At 40.1% G+C, this 21,507-nt stretch overlaps 1 protein-coding gene across 1 annotated transcript in view; it reads right to left on the bottom strand.

Moving 5' to 3' along the window:
• The window catches only part of COG3 (component of oligomeric golgi complex 3), a 230,375-nt gene that overhangs the window by 40,894 nt on the left and 167,974 nt on the right, over nucleotides 1-21,507 (bottom strand). Inside the window, exons 18-20 of the mRNA XM_053707999.1 lie at nucleotides 19,930-20,018; nucleotides 19,686-19,820; nucleotides 4,618-4,693 (exon numbers count right to left, since the gene is read on the bottom strand). Of these exons, the coding sequence (XP_053563974.1) occupies nucleotides 4,618-4,693; nucleotides 19,686-19,820; nucleotides 19,930-20,018 (300 nt within the window). The remainder of the gene's footprint in view (nucleotides 1-4,617; nucleotides 4,694-19,685; nucleotides 19,821-19,929; nucleotides 20,019-21,507) is intronic.

Genomic DNA, 21,507 nt, shown 5'->3' with positions numbered 1-21,507 from the left:
GTAGAGGTCTGAGATGAAAATGAGCAAACGGAATGATGTCCATTGCCGCCACCATCAATCCAATTACCTCCATGCACAGAGCCACTGATGGCCGAGGATTGGACTGAAGGGATTGGCATGTATTCAGAATCTTTAACTTTCTGACTTCCGTCAAAAAGATTTTCATGGATATAGAGTCTATTAGAGATCCCAGGAAAGGAACCCTTGTCCGTGGAATTAGTGAACTCTTTTCTAGATTCACCTTCCACCCGTGAGTCCTTAGAAAGGATAGAACAATGTCGGTATGAGACCTTGTCAGCTGATAAGACGACGCCTGGGTCAGAATATCGTCCAGATAAGGCGCCACTGCAATGCCCGTGGTCTGAGAACCGCCAGCAGAGACCCTAGAACCTTTGTGAAGATCCTGGGTGCCGTGGCCAGTCCGAAAGGAAGGGCCACGAACTGAAAGTGTTTGTCCAGAAAGGCAAACCTCAGGAATTGGTGATGATCTCTGTGGATAGGAATATGAAGATATGCATCCTTTAAGTCCACGTTAGTCATATATTGACCATCCTGGATCAATGGAAGAATTGTCCGGATAGTCTCCATCTTGAAGGATGGAATTCTGAGAAACTTGTTTAGACTCTTGAGATTTAAAATGGGTCGGAACGTTCCCTCTTTTTTGGGAACCACAAAAAGATTTGAGTAAAACCCCTGTCCCTGTTCCTGTATTGGGACGGGACACATTACTCCCATAGTGGAGAGGTCTTTTACACAACGTAAGAACGCCTCTCTTTTTATCTGGTCTACAGACAATCGTGAAAGAAGAAACCTTCCCCTTGGGGAGGAATTTTTGAACTCCAACTGATACCCTTGAGACACGGATTTCTAGTGTCCAGGGATCCTGAACGTCTCTTATCCAAGCCTGGACAAAGAGAGAAAGTCTGCCCCCTACTAGATCCGTTCCCAGATCGGGGGCTGCCCCTTCATGCTGTTTTGGAAGCAGCAGCGGGCTTCTTGTGTTTCCCCTTGTTCCAAGCCTGGTTGGGTCTCCAGGTGGACTTGGCTTGAGAATAATTCCCTTCCTGTTTAGCGGAAGACAGAGGGGGGACTCCCTTGAAATTACGAAAGGAACGAAAATTACTCTGTCGTCCCTTTTGTTTGGATGTTTTCTCTTGAGGGAGGAGATGACCCTTACCTCCTGTAATATCAGAAATGATCTCTTTCAAATCAGGCCCGAATAGGGTCTTTCCCTTGAAAGGAATAGCCAAAAGCTTGGATTTAGAGGACACATCCGCAGACCAAGACTTTAACCATAAAGCTCTTTGTGCTAAGATGGAGAACTCTTAGCCGCTAATTTGGCGATCTGAAAGGAAGCATCCGTAATAAAAGAATTACCCAGCTTAAGGGCCTTAATTCTGTCCTGAATTTCCTCTAAAGAGGTCTCAGTTCTTAGAGACTCTTCTAGAGCGTCAAGCCAAAAAGCAGTCGTGACTGTTACAATGCAGGCCGCCGGTTGCAATAAAAACCCCTGATGAACATAGAGTCGTTTAAGAAGACCCTCCAACTTTTTATCCATGGGGTCTTTAAAAGCACAACTGTCCTCAATAGGAATAGTCATACGCTTCGCCAGGGTAGGAATAGCTCCCTCCACCCTAGGGACCGTCTGCCAAGAGTCCCGAACGGTGTCAGCTATAGGGTACATTTTCTTAAAAATAGGGGAAAGGGAGAACGGGATGCCCGGTCTTTCCCATTCCCTTGAAATAATTTCCAAAATTCTCTTAGGAACCGGAAACACATCTGAATAAGAAGGGACCTCTAAGTATTTGTCCATCTTACTCAATTTTTCTGGTGGGACCACAATAGAGTCACAGTCCTCCAGAGTCACCAAAACCTCTCGCAGTAAAAGACGGAGGTGTTCAAGTTTAAATCTGAAGGACATGACGTCCGTATCTGTCAGGGGTAACACACTACCTGCGTCTTTTCTGAGTTACTAGGTGTCACAGAAAACAATAGACTGCACATACCTCAATGCCGAGTAACAGCATGACTTGTCCCACACTGCCAGAGGTCCTTCTCCTCCAGGAATCTGTGGGAAAAAACTGGATCTTCGATAAAATCTGCTAAGACCATATTCAGAAGGGCAGCACACAGTCTGGGAGTCACAGAGAAAAAGTATTTGAATCTGCACAGAGTCCCGAACGGTGTCAGCTATAGGGTACATTTTCTTAAAAATAGGGGAAAGGGAGAACGGGATGCCCGGTCTTTCCCATTCCCTTGAAATAATTTCCAAAATTCTCTTAGGAACCGGAAACACATCTGAATAAGAAGGGACCTCTAAGTATTTGTCCATCTTACTCAATTTTTCTGGTGGGACCACAATAGAGTCACAGTCCTCCAGAGTCACCAAAACCTCTCGCAGTAAAAGACGGAGGTGTTCAAGTTTAAATCTGAAGGACATGACGTCCGTATCTGTCAGGGGTAACACACTACCTGCGTCAGACAGTTCCCACTCAGACAGTGCTTCCCTACCCCCAATTCAGAGCCCTGGGAGGGTACATCGGAGATAGCCATCAAAGCATCAGAAGTCGCAGGGACCACTAGGGCCTCTGACCTACTGCGTTTGCCTTGTAAAACTGGCAACTTAGACAAAACTTCTGTAAGAGTGGATGACATAACTTCAGCCATATACTGCAGAGTGAATGAGGTGGACGCAGTTGAAGAACATGGCGTCGCTTGAGTGGGCGTTAAGGGCTGTGACGCTTGGGGATAAAGTTGCGGCATACCCTGAGTCTCATCAGTCTGAGAAACATCCTTAGATATATCCTTGTTAAAGAAAATCTGCTCTCTACATTGCAATGCCCTCTCAGTGCATGAGGGAAAAAAGTAACAGGGGGTTCCACATTGGCATTTAAACACATGGAACAAGTACTGGCAGTAAGATCATCCATTGTAAAAACAAACAGATATTCAGTTATGTAATACACTCTTTACATACAAAACCGTTGCAAAATAAAACAACTGTGCCTTTAAAAAATAAATCTTTTGCTCAGCACACTGTACAAAAACCTTTTATAACTGTGGCTTTGGATAAAATAAATTCGTGTTTTAACGTATCCCAGTAAAGTTAACGAAATTAGTGCACACTTTTATTAAAAAACACATCACCTGGCCACAGCTCTGCTGCGGCGCCTACCTCTCCCTATGATTTCCAGAGACAAACGGAAATCCGAAAAGCAGTGTGTCTAAACCGCCGGTGTTCTACCACCCACGCGATACAGACAAACACTGGAGTCAAGTACACTGTCCGACTCACAGGAAGACACTGCACGGCTTCTCTCAGCATGCGAACGATTGCCCCGCCCATCGTGGGCGTACTAAATCGAAACTCCGGGGTGGATCAGTACAGAGCAAGAAAAAAACCAAAATGGAGCCGCCGGGATAAACGTTACACCTAACACAAGTGCCAATATTAAAATAAGCCAGTCCCCCCTTCACACAAACATCTCCCGGTCTGTTGTAACCAACCCCTGCCGGGAGAATACTAGAGCAGTGCTATGTCCCGGAGTAAATACTCCAATAAAGTCCCCAGTGTTAGCCCAAAGCATGAAAGGGTTAAATAATGTGTCTTTCCCCATATGTACATTATGCAGTCCCAATAATAAGGTCAAATAATGATAGCAGCCCTCCAGAACCGTGTATAGTACACAGACATAAGGTAGAAGAGCCAGCTTACAGAGGAAAACGACAGTCTTTTCTGAGTTACTAGGTGTCACAGAAAACAATAGACTGCACATACCTCAATGCCGAGTAACAGCATGACTTGTCCCACACTGCCAGAGGTCCTTCTCCTCCAGGAATCTGTGGGAAAAAACTGGATCTTCGATAAAATCTGCTAAGACCATATTCAGAAGGGCAGCACACAGTCTGGGAGTCACAGAGAAAAAGTATTTGAATCTGCACAGATCCCATTGCTATACCCCTGAGTAAAATAGTACACACTGGCACCATTTAAAAATAATAAACTCTTGACTGAAGAATCTAAACTAACACCTCACTTTACCTCTTCCTATCACTAACACAGGCAAAGAGAATGACTGGAGTGGGAGGGAAGGGAGGAGCTATATATACAGCTCTGCTGTGGTGCTCTTTGCCTCCTCCTGCTGACCAGGAGGCGATATCCCATAAGGATGAAATCTGTGGACTCATATCTTGTAAAATAAATTAGTATAGTATGGTATGTAAACTTTTGATCAGGGTCATTTGGGTAGTTTCTGTTGTCATTATGATTTAAAAAAAGTAAACACAGTTGATTGATAATAATTGGCTTCAGCCAAACACTAACAATGAGTGAAAGAAAACATTTTGTGTTATCATTCATATTCTCTGAAAAATGGCCAAGAAATCAAATTCTGCCAGGCTATGTAAACTTATGAGCACAAGTGTATGTATATATATATATATATATATATATATATATATATATATATATATATATATATATATATATATATATATATATATATATATATATATATATATATATATATATATATATATATATATATATATATATATATATATATAGTGAAACAGAGCATAAAATGCTAGGCAGTCCTGTTAATGTCTGTAACATACCTGATTGGGCCCAAGGCTGTTGTGACAAACTATAATTAGGACCTCCTTGGCTGGCCATAGTCTTCAATGCAGTAACCTAATAAAATGGAAAAAGAAAAACTACATAAAATGAAATTGCATAGGTTGACTCACTGCAAAACAATCCAGATTCAGAATTACTCTAACCCAATATAAATATCTATAGTTCATTAGTTAAAAATAGTGGTCAATCTGTCGAGTCTTACTACCTATACTGAATCAGAATGATCTATTCTAGATTATAACTTCATCTGAAAGATGTATCAAATTATTTAAATCGACAAAAATATCAAAATAACATCAGAAATAGATATAAAACTCAGAGATGTAAACTGGTAGTACCATAAAACATCAAAACACAATAGTAGTAGGACAGCACCAAATTGAAATATAATAATCAGTGTGGATGGCCATAAGGGTTTCCACAATCCCCCCACTATACCAGCATCAAATACAGAATGTTGCGCCAGCACTCCTGTATTAAAGCATAAAGTCTCTTTTATTGGGGCATTAATTCCAAGAAATTAAAGCTATATTTCGGGCTACAAACATGATTAAGGACTGTTTGTAGCTCGAAACTATGTGGTTTCATTTGTGGAATTAATGCCCCAATAAAAGAGACTTTATGCTTCTATTCAGGAGTGCTGGCTCAACATTCTTTATATGATGCTGGTAAAATAAAACATCTCCATCTCCAAGGAATGAGGATACTTGTTATTACCACAAGTTTACAACAGCTTTGGAAAATAGGGCATATATTTGATAAGGTTTTAAATGTGCTACATTTCACAAGGCAATAGTTTTTATGGTAAATTAAAGCAATAAGCCCCCATTGCAGTCCATCAGATGCATGCTCAGGTGATTTTATTTGTTTACAAAGCTATTTTAATCAATTTAAAAAACTGCCCATGTTACGTGCACCATAAGATTGAAAGTATATGCCTAAAGGAAGGTGTTATTAAACGCTTAAAATATTTATTTTTTGCACTAGAGATGAGGCAGCAATGATAAGTATTCTAAGCTTAGAGAAGATATACAGTATGTTATGTCGGCTTTAAGAAAATGGCCACAGTGTGATAGTAAAGTTTAGTTAACATGATTCCATATATGTAATATAGGGCTACAACTGACAATTATTTTCATAAATCGGCCGTATATTTTTTCGATTAATCAACTAAAAAAACAGAATTTATGCTTACCTGATAAATTACTTTCTCTTGCGGTATATCCAGTCCACGGATTCATCCTTTACTTGTGGGATATTCTCATTCCCTACAGGAAGTGGCAAAGAGAGCACACAGCAGAGCTGTCCATATAGCTCCCCCTCTAGCTCCACCCCCCAGTCATTCGACCAAAGGTTAGGAAGAAAAAGGAGAAACCATAAGGTGCAGTGGTGAACTGTAGTTTAAATGAAAAAATATTTTACCTGACTTAAGTGCCAGGGCGGGCCGTGGACTGGATACACCGAAAGAGAAAGTAATTTATCAGGTAAGCATAAATTCTGTTTTCTCTTGCAAGGTGTATCCAGTCCACGGATTCATCCATTACTTGTGGGATACAAATACCAAAGCTTTAGGACACGGATGAAGGGAGGGAACAAGACAGGTACCTTAAACAAAAGGCACCACTGCTTGCAAAACCTTTCTCCAAAATAGCCTCCGAAGAAGCAGAAGTATCGAATTTGTAAAATTTGGCAAAAGTATGCAGTGAAAACCAAGTCGCTGCCTTACAAATCTGTTCAACAGAAGCCTCATTCTTGAAAGCCCATGTGGAAGCCACTGCTCTGGTAGAATGAGCAGTAATTCTTTCAGGAGACTGTTGGCCAGCAGTCTCATAGGCCAAACGGATGATGCTTTTCAGCCAAAAGGAAAGAGAGGTAGCAGTCGCTTTCTGACCTCTCCTCCTACCAGAATAGATAACAAACAAGGAAGATGTTTGTCTGAAATCCTTAGTTGCTTGCAAATAGAACTTTCCAAGATAACAACTTAATATCTATGGAATGTAAAGGTTCAAACGGAACCCCTTGAAGAACTGAAAGAACTAGATTAAGACTCCTTGGCGGAGCCACAGATCTATAGACAGGCTTGATTCTGACTAAAGCCTGTGCAAACGCTTGAACGTCTGGTACCTCTGCCAGACGCTTATGTAAAAGGATAGACAGAGCAGATATCTGTCCCTTTAAGGAACTAGCTGACAATCCTTTCTCCAATCCTTCTTGGAGAAAAGACAATATCCTGGGAATCCTAATCTTACTCCATGAGTAACCCTTGGATTCACACCAACAAAGATATTTACGCCATATCTTATGGTAGATTTTCCTGGTGACAGCTTTATAGCCTGAATCAGAGTATCTACAACTGACTCAGAGAAACCACGCTTTGATAGAATTAAGCGTTTAATCTCCAAGCAGTCAGACGCAGAGAAACTAAATTTGGATGCTTGAATGGACCCTGTATTAGAAGATCCTGCCTCATTGGCAGTGTCCATGGTGGGACAGATGACATGTCCACTAGGTCTGCATACCAAGTCCTGCATGGCCACGCAGGCGCTATCAGAATCACCGAAACCTTCTCCTGCTTGATTCTGGTGACCTGCCAAGGGAGAAGAGGAAACGGTGGGAAAACATAAGCCAGATTGAAGGACCAAGGCGCTGCTAGAGCATCTATCAGTACCGCCTTGGGGTCCCTGGACCTGGATCCGTAGAGAGGAAGTTTGGTGTTCTGACGGGACGCCATCAGATCCAACTCTGGAGTGCCCCATAGCCGAGTCAGCTGGGCAAATACCTCCAGGTGGAGTTCCCACTCCCCCGCGTGAAAAGTCTGACGACTTCGAAATTCCGCCTCCCAGTTGTCTACTCCTGGGATGAGAATTGCTGAGAGATGGCAGGAGTGATCCTCCGCCCACCTGAGTATTTTGGTTAATCTAACACCACATTCACTTTACCCTCCCGTAGAGAGACCCTAGTGCTTAGAGCCGGCAAAGAGAATGACTGGGGGGTGGAGCTAGAGGGGGAGCTATATGAACAGCTCTGCTGTGTGCTCTCTTTGCCTCTTCCTGTAGGGAATGAGAATATCCCACAAGTAATGGATGAATCCGTGGACTGGATACACCTTGCAAGAGAAAAAATATATTTTCCTATATTTATAATAAAATCCACATACTGAGTGTTACAAATATAAACTTCCATTACATTTACACAACTGTTTTAAAAACAGAACACATTTTTAAAATTAAGCAAAAAAAACACGAAATTTTTCAAAAGAGGTAAAACTAAAAAGAGGAAAACTATCTTTCTGAAACTTTGCATTGAAATGCACAAATGTCAACATGACCACATACTCCTGGCTGAGGTTGGCTCTTTTTTTTTGCAGCTATTTTGCCTGCAGCAGAGAAGAGGCGTTTACATGGTGTTGAGGTGTCTGAGGTGCATAAGTAGGGTTTTGCCAAGGTGGGATATTTATCTTCGTTAGCTCTCCACCAATGCAAAGAGTTTTTCTCCTTGGCAAGGGGCCTCTTAAAGTAAGTCTGGACTTCATTCGAACATAAAAATATTTTGAATATCTATATGCAATGGTAAATAACCGGCTATAAGGTTAGAGAAAATATATCTAGTCCGCTCCTAAAATAAAAGATATATACTTCTAGAGGTTGATTTTCGTACATATTACAATTAATTAAAAATATAAAAAAACTAAAAAATTCGAAAGCGCTAAGGACTATATATCAACAACAGGACAAAGCCTTATACATTTATCTATACAGTGCATATAATTAGCAATAGCATGGAATCAGCTTATAATTGTGCAAACAGATAATAGTGCACCTCAATTAAAATAACAACTCTCATCAATCTAGGGCTAGGTGTAACAAACAAGCTCGGCACTATATCATGCAAAACATAGTCTCAAATCATCTGATTTAATATAAACAATCCAAATGATGACCCTATTTTATTTCTGGGCTGCACATAAGCCAGGAGTAGCTGTAAACTTATACTGTCCTGAAAAAGTTAAAAGTAAACGTCTGTAGACATCCTTTAGGCTAAGGGTATAACTATAAAACAATACCATGTGCAGGAGCTCAGTGGAGTGAAGCAGTTGGTGCTGTGCACAGACCAACTAATTGCAAAACCAACTAATCGATTATGAGATTCGTTGACAACTATTTTCATAATCGATTAATATTGATTAGTTACTTGTTACTGTAGAAGTGTAGAGCTACCATTTTTACCCTTTAAACATAGGTTAAAAAATGGTTACATTCTGTTCCGATGATAACCCTCTGTGTACTGGAAACTTTCCTTGGCCAATCTGCATGCTATACGGCTCACATTAAGGCAAGCAATGTATTCCCATATGTAAGAATTAGGCTTCGTTGACTCTCACTACAACTAGAAAGAAAAACCAGTTGGCCAGTAGAGAAGAGTGCATGGAGGATTATTATCAGAACAGAATTTAATAGTTTGACCTAAGCTTAAAAGGAAAAATAAAAGGTAGCTCTACACTTGTACAGCAACAAGTATTACATATACGGAATCCTGCTAGCTAAACTTTACCATCACTTTTAGCCACTCTTAGGCAGAAATGGGTCTTGTTGCTATACTAAGAAAATCGGTGGGGGTTCTCTGTATTATGACAAATCTTTGTATATAATGACAACATATGTTCATTGAAGGCTTATAAAATGTCTTGACATCAGCAGATTTTTATAACCTAATGCTCTGTTTTTGATAATGATATGCAAATTTATAATGTAATTCTTACCCCACTATATATGTTATAAACACAATTAACTAAGTATTTGTGTCAACTATCTTAATTCAAACCAATTTTGCAAGAGCAGGGGCTGTCAATCACCCCAGTCTTAAGGCTGTTTAAATATCATGCAAGCCTGTACTGCAATGGCACAGAAGCTGCAAATGCAGCTTCATAAGTAATACACAATGCTGTATCATAGCGTGTTTCCGTGAAACTTCAGGACCAGCAGTTTTGCCTCAATAACTCTTAGAGATCAGCTATATCCAATTTCTTAACTAGTTGTCACCAGGTAAGGGTATCCTCGTACTGCTAGGCTTTTAAACTTGGCAAGTTATCGAAGCAAAACTGCTGGTCCTGAAGTTTCACGGAAACACACTATGATACAACATTGTGTATGCTGACCAGGACAGATCGATATTAGAGGTATCATACATTTCAAATGATGTTTTCTCGTTTGAGGCTTATTATGGCATGATGAAAGTCAAAGTTGCTGGACATTGACAGTCAGTACGTCAGGATAATATGTTGATGCTTTATATCACTGCAATTGTTGGTTTAATCTGCATAGTATTTCAAGCACGAGGCTCTGCAGCTAAAGTTTGAAGCAGGCATAAGAGGACGTTCTTACCTCGTAAACCTCCTTTGGTGTGACTATACTTGAGAGGATAACCTGCAATCATTGTTGAATAGTTAAAGATTGCCAGAAAATTTGTAACGGTGGCTGAACTTTGAGATACAAATTGTAACCTTATATCCTTTGAATCCTGTAACAATCCTGTTTATATATGGGGCTTTATTTATGCTTGTACAACTTAGTGTATTGATTTTAGGGGCTGAAGGCCCAAAGTATACATTTTCTTGTTAAAATCTAGAAAAGGAAATTTATGCTTACCTGATAAATTTATTTCTTTTACGATATGAAGAGTCCACGGATTTCATCCTTACTTATGGGATATCGCCTCCTGTTCAGCAGGAGGAGGCAAAGAGCACCACAGCAGAGCTGTATATATAGCTCCTCCCCTCCCTCCCACTCCAGTCATTCGACCGAAGTTAGGAAGAGAAAGGAAAAGCCAAGGTGCAGAGGTGACTGAAGTTTAACAAAAATAAAGACCTGTCTTAGAAAATGACAGGGTGGGCCGTGGACCGTGGTCATATCGTAAAAGAAATACATTTATCAGGTAAGCATAAATTTCCTTTTCTTTTACAAGATATGATGAGTCCACAGATTTCATCCTTACTTATGGGATACAATACCAAAGCTATAGGACACGGATGAAAGGGGACAAAACAGGAACCTAAAACGGAAGGCACCACTGCTCGAAAAACTTTTCTCCCAAAAACAGCCTCTGACGAGGCAAAAGTATCAAATTTGGAAAATTTGGAAAAAGTGTGAAGAGAAAACCAAGTTGCAGCCTTGAAAATCTGTTCAACAGAAGCATCATTTTCAAATGCCCATGAGGAAGCCACAGCCCTAGTAGAATGAGCCGTAATTCTTTCAGGAGGCTGCTGTCCAGCAGTCTCATATGCAAAACAGATGATACTCTTCAGCCAAAAAGAAAGAGGTAGCCGTAGCTTTCTGGCCCCTACGGTTTCCAGAAAAACAACAAATAATGAAGATGATTGACGAAATTCCTTAGTCGCCTGCAAGTAAAACTTCAGGGCATGGACCACGTCCAAGTTATGTAACAGACGCTCCTTCTTAGAAGAAGGATTAGGACACAAAGAAGGAACAATAATTTCCTGATTAATATTTTTGTTGGAAACAACCTTAGGAAGAAAACCAGGTTTGGTACGCAATACTACCTTATCGGAATGAAAAATAAGGTAAGGAGAATCACATTGTAATGCTGAAATCTCAGAAACTCTGCGAGCAGAAGAAATAGCAACCAAAAATAAAACCTTCCAATATAATAACTTAATATCTATGGAATGCATGGGTTCAAACAGAACCCCTTGAAGAACATTAATAACTAAATTCAAACTCCAAGGAGGAGCAATTGGTCTAAACACAGGCCTGATTCTAGTCAGAGCCTGACAAAAGGATTGAACATCCGGAACATCTGCCAGACGTTTGTGTAGCAAAATAGATAGAGCAGAAATCTGTCCCTTTAAGGAACTTGCTGATAACCATTTCTCCAATCCTTCTTGGAGAAAAGATAAAATCCTAGAAATACTAATCTTACTCCATGAGTAGCCCTTGGATTCGCACCAATAAAGATATTTACACCATAGCTTATGGTAAATTTTTCTAGTAACAGGCTTACGAGCCTGAATCAAAGTATCAATAACCGGATCAGAGAACCCTCTCTTAGATAAAATCAAGCGTTCAATCTCCAAGCAGTCAGCTGTAGAGAAATTAGATTCAGATGATGGAAGGGTCCCTGAATGAGAAGGTCCTGCCTCAATGGAAGCTTCCACGGTGGCAGAGATGACATGTCCACCAGATCGACATACCAATTCCTGCGAGGCCACGCAGGAGCGATGAGAATCACTGATTCCTGTTTGATCCGAGCAATCACCCGAGGAAGGAGAGCAAATGGTGAAAACACATAAGCTAGGTTGAACGACCAAGGCACTGCCAAGGCATCTATCAGTTCGGCCTGCGGATCCCTGAATCTGGATTTGTATCTCGGGTGCTTGGCATTCTGACGAGACGCCATGAGATCGAGCTCCGGCCTGCCCCATCTGAGAATCAAAAGTGGCAAAGACTTCCAGATGGAGTTCCCATTCCCCCGGATGAAATGTCTGTCTGCTCAAAAAAATCCGCTTCCCAGTTGTCCACTCCTGGGATGTAGATTGCTGACAGATAACAAGAGTGAGCCTCTGCCCACCGAATTATCTTGGATACTTCTGTCATCGCTAAGGAACTCCTTGTTCCTACCTGATGATTGATGTAAGCCACAGTTGTGATGTTGTCCGACTGAAATCGGATGAATTTGGCCGAAGTCAACTGAGGCCAAGCCTGAAGAGCATTGAATATTGCTCTCAACTCCAAAATATTGATTGGAAGTAGAGACTCTGACCGGGTCCACACATCCTGAGCCTTCAGGGAATTCCAGACTGCACCCCATCCTAGTAGAATGGCGCCCGTTGTCACTATCACCAATGAGGGTCTGCAGAAGCATGTCCCTTGGGACAGATGATCCTGCGACAACCACCAAAGCAGAGAGTCTCCTGAACCAGATCTATCTGAGGAGACAAATTTGCATAAATCTCCATTCCACTGTCTGAGCATGCTCAGTTGTAGAGGTCTGAGATGAAAACGAGCAAACGGAATGATGACCATTGCAGCCACCATCAATCCAATTACCTCCATGCACTGAGCCACTGATGGCCGAGGATTGGACTGAAGGGATGTATTCAGAACCTTTAACTTTTTGACCTTCCGTCAAAAAGATTTTCATGGATATAGAGTCTATTAGAGTTCCCAGGAAAGGAACCCTAGTCCAAGGAATTAGTGAACTCTTTTCTAAATTCACCTTCCACCCGTGAGACCTTGGAAAGGATAAAACCATGTTGGTATGAGACTTTGTCAGCTGATAAGACGATGCCTGGATCAGAATATCGTCCAGCTAAGGCGCCACAGCAATGCCCCGCGGCCTGAGAACCGCTAGCAGAGACCCTAGAACCTTCGTGAAGATCCTGGATGCCGTGGCCAGCCCGAAAGGAAGGGCCACGAACTGAAAATGTTTGTCCAGAAAGGCAAACCTCAGGAACTGGTGATGATCCCTGTGGATAGGAATATGAAGATATGCATCCTTTAAATCCACGGTAGTCATATATTGACCCTCCTGGGGCAATGGAAGAATTGTCCGAATAGCCTCCATCTTGAAGGATGGAACTCTGAGAAACTTGTTTAGACTCTTGAAATCTAAAATGGGTCGGAACGTTCCCTCTTTTTTTGGGAACCACAAAAAAGATTTGAGTAAAACCCCTGTGCCTGTTCCTGTTTTGGAACAGAAAAATTACTCCCATAGTGGAGAGGTCTTTTACACAACTTAAGAACGCCTCTCTTTTTATCTGGTCTACAGACAATCGTGAAAGAAGAAACCTTCCTCTTGGGAAGGAATTTTTGAACTCCAACTGATATTCTTGAGAAACAATTTCTAGTGTCTAGGGATCCTGAAGGTCTCTTATCCAAGCCTTCACAAAGAGAGAAAGTCTGCCCCCTACTAGATCCAGTGCCGGATCGGGGGCCGCCCCTTCATGCTGTCTTGGGAGCAGCAGCGGGCTTCTTGGGCTGTTTACCCTTGTTCCAAGCCTGGTTGGGTCTCCAGGAGGCTTTGGCTTGAGAATAGTTCCCTTCCAGTTTAGCGGTAGAGGAAGGGGGAACTCCTTTGAAATTACGAAAGGAACAAAAATCACTCCATCGTCCCCTTTGCTTAGATGTTTTGTCTTGAGGGAGGAGATGACCCTTACCTCCCGTAATATCAGAAATGATTTCTTTCAAATCAGGCCCGAATAGGGTGTTTCCATTGAAAGGAATAGCCAAAAGCTTTGATTTAGAGGACACATCCGCAGACCAAGATTTTAACCATAAAGCTCTTCATGCTAAGATGGAGAATTCCGAAGTCTAGCAGCTAACTTGGTTATCTGAAAGGAAACATCCGTAATAAAATAGTCAGCTTCAGCGTCTTAATTCCGTCCTGTATCTCCCTAAAGAGGTCTCAGTTCTAAGAGACTCTTCTACAGCGTCAAACAAAAAAGCAGCCGCATTCGTGACTGTTATAATACAGGCCTCCAGTTGCAATAAGAACCCTTGATGAACATAGAGTTTTTTGAGAAGACCCTCCAATTTCTTATCCATGGGGTCTTTGAAAACACAACTGTCCTCGCAAGGGATAGTCGTATGCTTAGCCACCGTCTTTCCAATTCTCTGGAACCGCAGAGCACAGCATGTGAACCAGGACAAAAATTTCTGAACACTGAACGAGAAAATTGGGACCTGTATTGTCAACGTACTCCTAGACACTCATTGTTCAGAAGGGGTGGTTATAATAAAAACTGACATGGGAAAGAAGTTACTGTCTCTCTAAATTGTAAAGTAACTAACTCTTATGTGCTACTGTTCCATACCAATTTTTTGAAATGAACAAGAAAACAGAGAATATTTAAAACACTTTTTTTTTTTTTTCAAATGGCAACAGATGTGTGCATAATTTCAAACCCAAAATAACAGGCACACCAGAAGCACACATTCGTAGATAAAGGGACCTCTGAACCATATTAACATTAAAAACGTGAAGCACAGTTACACAGAGTACATATTCTGTATCGTAGTATACACATAAGACGTGATCAAAACAACAGCTCCCAGTCCCCTCAGTACATTAGTTAAATTGAGTCACCGGAAAATAAACTGTGCAGTCCCTCAGATTAGGTAATTATCAAAATGTACCCATTACTGTAAAAGTGTCGCACACATGAACTGTATTACAAACAAGGCCGGTGGGCGTGTAGAAAACATCTCCTTGCCGCCATCAGAATTATGTTAATGGAGTCAGGAGAAATTAGCAAACGTGTAAGAACTAAAGTGCACACACCTTTTTAATACACCCATAAGAAAGCGAGTCCTAAAACATCTCCCGGTCGCCATCTTTCTCAAATAGAGCCACCGGGAGAGATAATAAACTGTGCAGAATCGTCACGATCAACAGTCTTGCCTCACACATATAAGCCCCGTGGGCGTAACAGACAACATCTCCCGGTCGCCATCTTTATCTTGTCAAAGTGACCGGGAGAAAACAAACTGCACAGAGTCGTTTTACACACCCAGAACCCCCATGGGCGAAACAGAAAAACATCTCACGGTCGCCATCTTTATTTTGTAAATTGAGCCACCGGGAGAATTGCACAGATTCTTTTTTCAAAACTAATTCACCACACACTCTGTGCAGAGTTTTTATGTTAAACACAGAATTCACTGAGAGCACACTATCATGAAGCACGCAGTACAACACACCAAGATCCACCTCTAGTAATCACCCGGGTCACCGGGATAAATAACAGAACAGTCACTGAAGTAAGTTAGCGTAGACCTGTTCGACAGTGAAGCCCTCAGATCGAGTTCACATGACAGGACATCGTCTTATGAATGTGAAAACTGAACCTCTCACAGAGCACTGTATTGCCCATAAAAAATCTCCCGGACGGTTACTATAAGTCATGAGAACCGATGACAGAGTGTCACAATTCATACCTCTTAGCAAATTTTATGCTATATTAACTCCTAGAATGCTAGGAGACCTTACCACCATTACCATGAGGCCCTCTGGAAAAATAAAGTGCCCAAACTTATCCTGTGTCTTCTTACCCCAGAATAAAGTTAGCACTTACCTCATCATCCTGGCAGTAAGGCAGTTTGCAGGCGTAAGAGGTCCTCTCCCTCCTATGGGCCTGGAAATAAACGAAAATCCTGAGTTAGAATGTCTCAGGGTTTCAAGCGGGGGCAACATCAGTATATGGGAGGAACAGTGAGAATTATGTCCCACGAGTTCCCATTGCTCTAAAGCCACCAAATGCTTCTCTTTTTATTTGGAAGAGATTGATCTGGTCTAGGCTACACCCCAGAACAAAGTAGTACACTGTGGCACCACTTTAAAAATAATAAACTCTTGATTGAAGAATCTAAACTAACACCTCACTTAACCTCTTCCTATCACTAACACAGGCAAAGAGAATGACTGGAGTGGGAGGGAGTGAAGGAGCTATATATACAGCTCTGCTGTGGTGCTCTTTGCCTCCTCCTGCTGACCAGGAGGCGATATCCCATAAGTAAGGATGAAATCTGTGGACTCATATCTTGTAAAAGAAATACTTGCATATATGGTTTTAGTTAGTAGTGATGCATCACTTAATTATTCTATATTAACAATCTGACGTCAATAAATGTCTCTGTACTATAGCATTGTTTTGATTGCGGCTTCTTAATTATATGTGGTGAACTCTCTTCTACCTCTGGTGGGCCACTGAGCAATTATAAGGGTGCTGAAATCCCTAACTTTATATACTTCGGTATAATTCTCTCCTCTGTATCTAATAGTTTTTATATTATTATTATAGGGCCTGCACCGCTGTTTTAAAAGTGTTCAAAAGTATGCCAAATAGCCATTTTTCTCACATATGATAATCAGTGGTTCTCAACCAAAGTGACCTCAAGGCCCGGTATATTTTAGCTAGACATGTCCAGGGATAGATAGATATATATATATATATATATATATATATATATATATATATATATAGTGAGCAGCAGGGGCGGGCTGATCAGCCAGGCAAATAGGACCTGGGCCGAGGGACCAGAAAGTAGGGGGGCCCACAAATGGCATCTCCACGGATCCTGGTGCATTCCTGAAGCTGGAGTTTTCAGTTGCCCTATCAGTAACTAAGCAAAAAAAGTGTGGGTTTAGAGGGGCCCTGGCGGGGGTCTATCGCTGTGAGGGCCATGGAGTGTGGGGTCTGGCCCTGGAGGTTGGGTACCCTTTCTCTGGACCTTAATGTTGGGGGTCCTGGCTCTGGAGGTTGAGGGGCCTGTTGGGGGCAGGGCAGGGAGGCTACCATGTTCATTTGCATAAAATTTAATACATTTTGGTCAGTGTGAGACAGTGTTCCTGGGACCTTGATTGGTATCAGTCTGCCCTTGGTGTGCAGTGGGGTAAGAGTGTGCAGTGGGGGCATGACAGGCCGGGGCCCACCAGCAGGGCTATCACGGCCCGGTACTGGGCCACGGCCCGGCTGTTGAGAAACCAGAATCAATAGTGATACAAACTCTCTCCCTAAATTTAACCCATTGTTTATATATATATATATATATATATATATATATATATATATATATATATACACACACATATACATACACACACACATATATATATATATATATATATATATATATATATATATATATATATATACACACATACATACACACACACAGTGGATATAAAAAGTCTACACACCCCTGTTAAAATGTCAGGTTTCTGTGATGTAAAAAAATGAGAAAGATAAATCATTTCAGAACTTTTTCCACCTTTAATGTGACCTATAAACTGTACAACTCAATTGAAAAACAAACTGAAATCTTTTAAGTGGAGGGAACAAAAAAATAATAATGTGGTTGCATAAGTGTGGGATGTAGCTGTGTTCAGAATTAAGCAATCACATTCAAAATCATGTTAAATAGGAGTCAACATACACCTGCCATCATTTAAAGTGCCTCTGATTAACCCCAAATAAAGTTCAGCTGCTCTAGTTGGTCTTTCCTGAAATTTTCTTAGTCGCATCCCACAGCAAAAGCCATGGTCCACAGAGAGCTTCCAAAGCATCAGAGGGATCTCATTGTTAAAAGGTATCAGCCAGGAGAAGGGTACAAAAGAATTTCCAAGGCATTAGATATACCATGGAACACAGTGAAGACAGACATCATCAAGTGGAGAAAATATGGCACAACAGTGACATTACCAAGTACTGGACGTCCCTCCAAAATTGATGAAAAGACGAGAAGAAAACTTGTCTGGGAGGCTACCAAGAGGCCTACAGCAACATTAAAGGAGCTGCAGGAATATCTGGCAAGTACTGGCTGTGTGGTACATGTGACAATCTCACATATTCTTCATATGTCTGGGCTATGGGGTAGAGTGGCAAGACGAAAGCCTTTTCTTACGAAGAAAAACATCCAAGCCAAGCAACATTTTGCAAAAACACATCTGAAGTATCCCAAAAGCATGTGGGAAAAGGTGTAATGGTCTGATGAAACCAAAGTTGAACTTTTTGGCCATAATTCCAAAAGATATGTTTGGCGAAAAAACACTGAACATCACCAAAAGAACACCATACCCACAGTGAAGCATGGTGGTGGCAGCATCATGCTTTGGGGCTGTTTTTCTTCAGCTGGAACTGGGGCCTTAGTTAATCTAGATGGAATTATGAACAGTTCCAAATACCAGTCAATATTGGCACAAAACCTTCAGGCTTCTGCTAGAAAGCTGAACATGAAGAGGAACTTCATCTTTCAGCATGACAACGACCCAAAGCATACATCCAAATCAACAAAGGAATGGCTTTACCAGAAGAAGATTAAAGTTTTGGAATGGCCCAGCCAGTGCCCAGACCTGAATCCGATTGAAAATCTGTGGGGTGATCTGAAGAGGGCTGTGCATAGGAGATGCCTTCGCAATCTGACAGATTTGGACTGTTTTTGCAAAGAAGAGTGGGCAAATCTTGCCAATTCAAGATGTGCCATGCTGATAGACTCATACCCAAAAAGACTGAGTGCTGTAATAAAATCAAAAGGTGCTTCAACAAAGTATTAGTTTAAGGGTGTGCACACTGATGCAACCATATTTTATTTTTATATTTTTTCTTCCCTCTACCTAAAACATTTCAGTTTGTTTTTCAATTGAGTTGTACAGTTTATAGGTCACATTAAAGGTGGAAAAAGTTCTGAAATTATTTATCTTTGTCTCATTTATTTTACATCACAGAAACCTGACATTTTAACAGGGGTTTGTAGACTATATATATATACATATATATATATACACATACACACATACATACATATACACACACACACATATATATATATATATATATATATATATATATATACACACACATATATATATATATATATATATATATATATATATATACACACATATATATATATATATATATATATATATATATATATATACACACACATACATATATATATATATATATATATATATATATATATATATATATATATATATATATATATATATATATATATATATATATATATACATACACACGTACATATACACACACACACACCAGTATATATATATATATATATATATATATATGTATGTATATACACACACATACACACACACACAGAGTATCTCACAAAATGGAGTACAACCCTCACATTTTTGTGAATATATTATATCTTTTCATGTGACAACACTGAAGAAATGACACTTTGCTACAATGTAAAGTAGTGAGTGCACAGCCTGTATAACAGTGTAAATTTGCTGTCCCCTCAAAATAACTCAGCTATTAATGTCTAATCTGTTGGCAACAAAAGTGGGTGTACTCAATTTTGTTAGATACTGTATACACACACATATACATACATGCATGCATACATACTAGATGTGGAAAGCACAGGCAGGATAAGTATAAAGTAGCAAATAAAAGCAGCGTGACTCTGGCATTATAGATTGATATAAGACCTCAAAACTTGACAGAATTCAACAACTATCCACATTTTGTGGATACTGGAATAATAAAATGTACCTTTGTCATAAAATCTTCTAATGGTTCAACAAATATTTTGCTCTGCTGCTGAATAAACTGTTCACAAGCAAACTTGAGGTGACGATCTACATCTTTTTTGGAGTCAATGTAGTGTTCTTTAATTTCAGGAGTACCCTGCACAAAACCATTAGGCGCATGAAATTAGTAGGCAAGTAAAACATTTGTGTAAATTAACTACTGTGTTCTAAAAAACAAAACGGAAACAAAAAAACACTGTGGTTACCTGTAGAAGGAACTCAAGGAGAGCATTGTTGCTGTTTAGCCTGAAAAAACGTGGTACACTCTTAGGGTGCAAGATTTTAAATGCTGCATCTGTAAATCAATAAAATTTCAAAAAATTAAGAATGTTATTTTCAGCAACATGATGATACTTTCTGATTGAAATCATACCATAGACTTCACAAACAGAATTCACCATATTAAGCCATGCTTGACTCTCAAACACACAAGCTCACCGTAAACTTGTTGTAGAATTGACCGCTGCTGAAACATTCATTTTACTTTAACTAAAACTGAACGTTTTATCATTTTGACCACTGGCCTTTATTAAGCCAAAACCTCTAGAGCGCCAACATGGAACACCCCTGGTCTAGATGGATAAGGCTGCAGCTCACTGATGAGGCCCACGAAAACCCAAAACAATCATCTGGGGTTGCAATTTTCCTCATTCAGGAGGATTGAAAGGTATTTCAGAGCTGGACTATCCTTTTTAGGTGGAATCAGACTGATAAACTTCAGGAAAGTTCCACTCTGTAATGGGCACAATTGGGCTAAGAAAGTCTACTCCCAGGTACAAACTACAAAGTGGTTGTTTGTTCCTGATTTAAAGCTTCTCTTTGTATATATGTTAAGTACCCCTTTACCCATCATAACAAAAATAAACCCAACAACTATACTTGATCCCAAACAAAGTGAGCAGAATCCAGAAGAGCTGGGTTTGTTTTTGTGACCGTTTTATCTCCTTCAGCAAAAAGTATGGTTTGCTCTCCAGACTGACAAAATGGCTAATAGAGCAAGATCGTGGTAATCAACAATAACATTTTATTTTTGTTTTTTAATTTAATTTAAAGGTAAGTGTTTAAAAGGATCGAAGATGTTCTTAATAACAAATGTAAAGGCAAGTAAACATTAAAATAAAATGCACTTTAAAGCCCAATTTACATTATACAGTATACATTTGTGTTTAAGTGTATTAGGAACTACATTTATATATGTTATTTTCCTGGAACAATAGTTTGTCCATATTATCCAGGCTTTTAAATAAGTTTACTTTTTATTTCATATAGTATAAAAGGGACCGTAGAGTCAAAACTAAAGTTTCATGACTCAGAGCATTCAAATTTAAACAGCCACCTATTTTAATTCTATTATTAAGTTTGCTTTGTACTCTTGTTATCCTTGGTTGAATAGTAAATGTAGATAGCGTCATTATCTCAGGAGAGTTCACATATATTTAGCACAGTATGGCAGCAGTGTTTGCAACAATGTATAACACTGCTACAAGCATTGTTGCAAAGGCCATAAAATGTTAAATACACTGTACACTCCTAAGCTCCTATGACTCTACTTAAATTTACTCTTCAACAAAAGGATTCTAAGACACAAAGCAAATTTGATCATGGAAGTAAAATGCAAAGTTGTTTATATCTAAACCATGAAACTGTAATGTTGACTTTACTGTCCTTTTATTACAGGGATATTCAACTAAAAATGTAATTCCTAATATAACATAAATCATTATGAACATTCATTATATAATTTTGTCTGTTTTTCCCCAAAATTACATTTCTTTCATGTAATT

The sequence above is a fragment of the Bombina bombina genome, chromosome 3, assembly GCF_027579735.1.
Source record: "Bombina bombina isolate aBomBom1 chromosome 3, aBomBom1.pri, whole genome shotgun sequence".
Classification (NCBI taxonomy): domain Eukaryota; kingdom Metazoa; phylum Chordata; class Amphibia; order Anura; family Bombinatoridae; genus Bombina; species Bombina bombina.
This window is presented reverse-complemented; position numbering and strand designations above follow the sequence as displayed.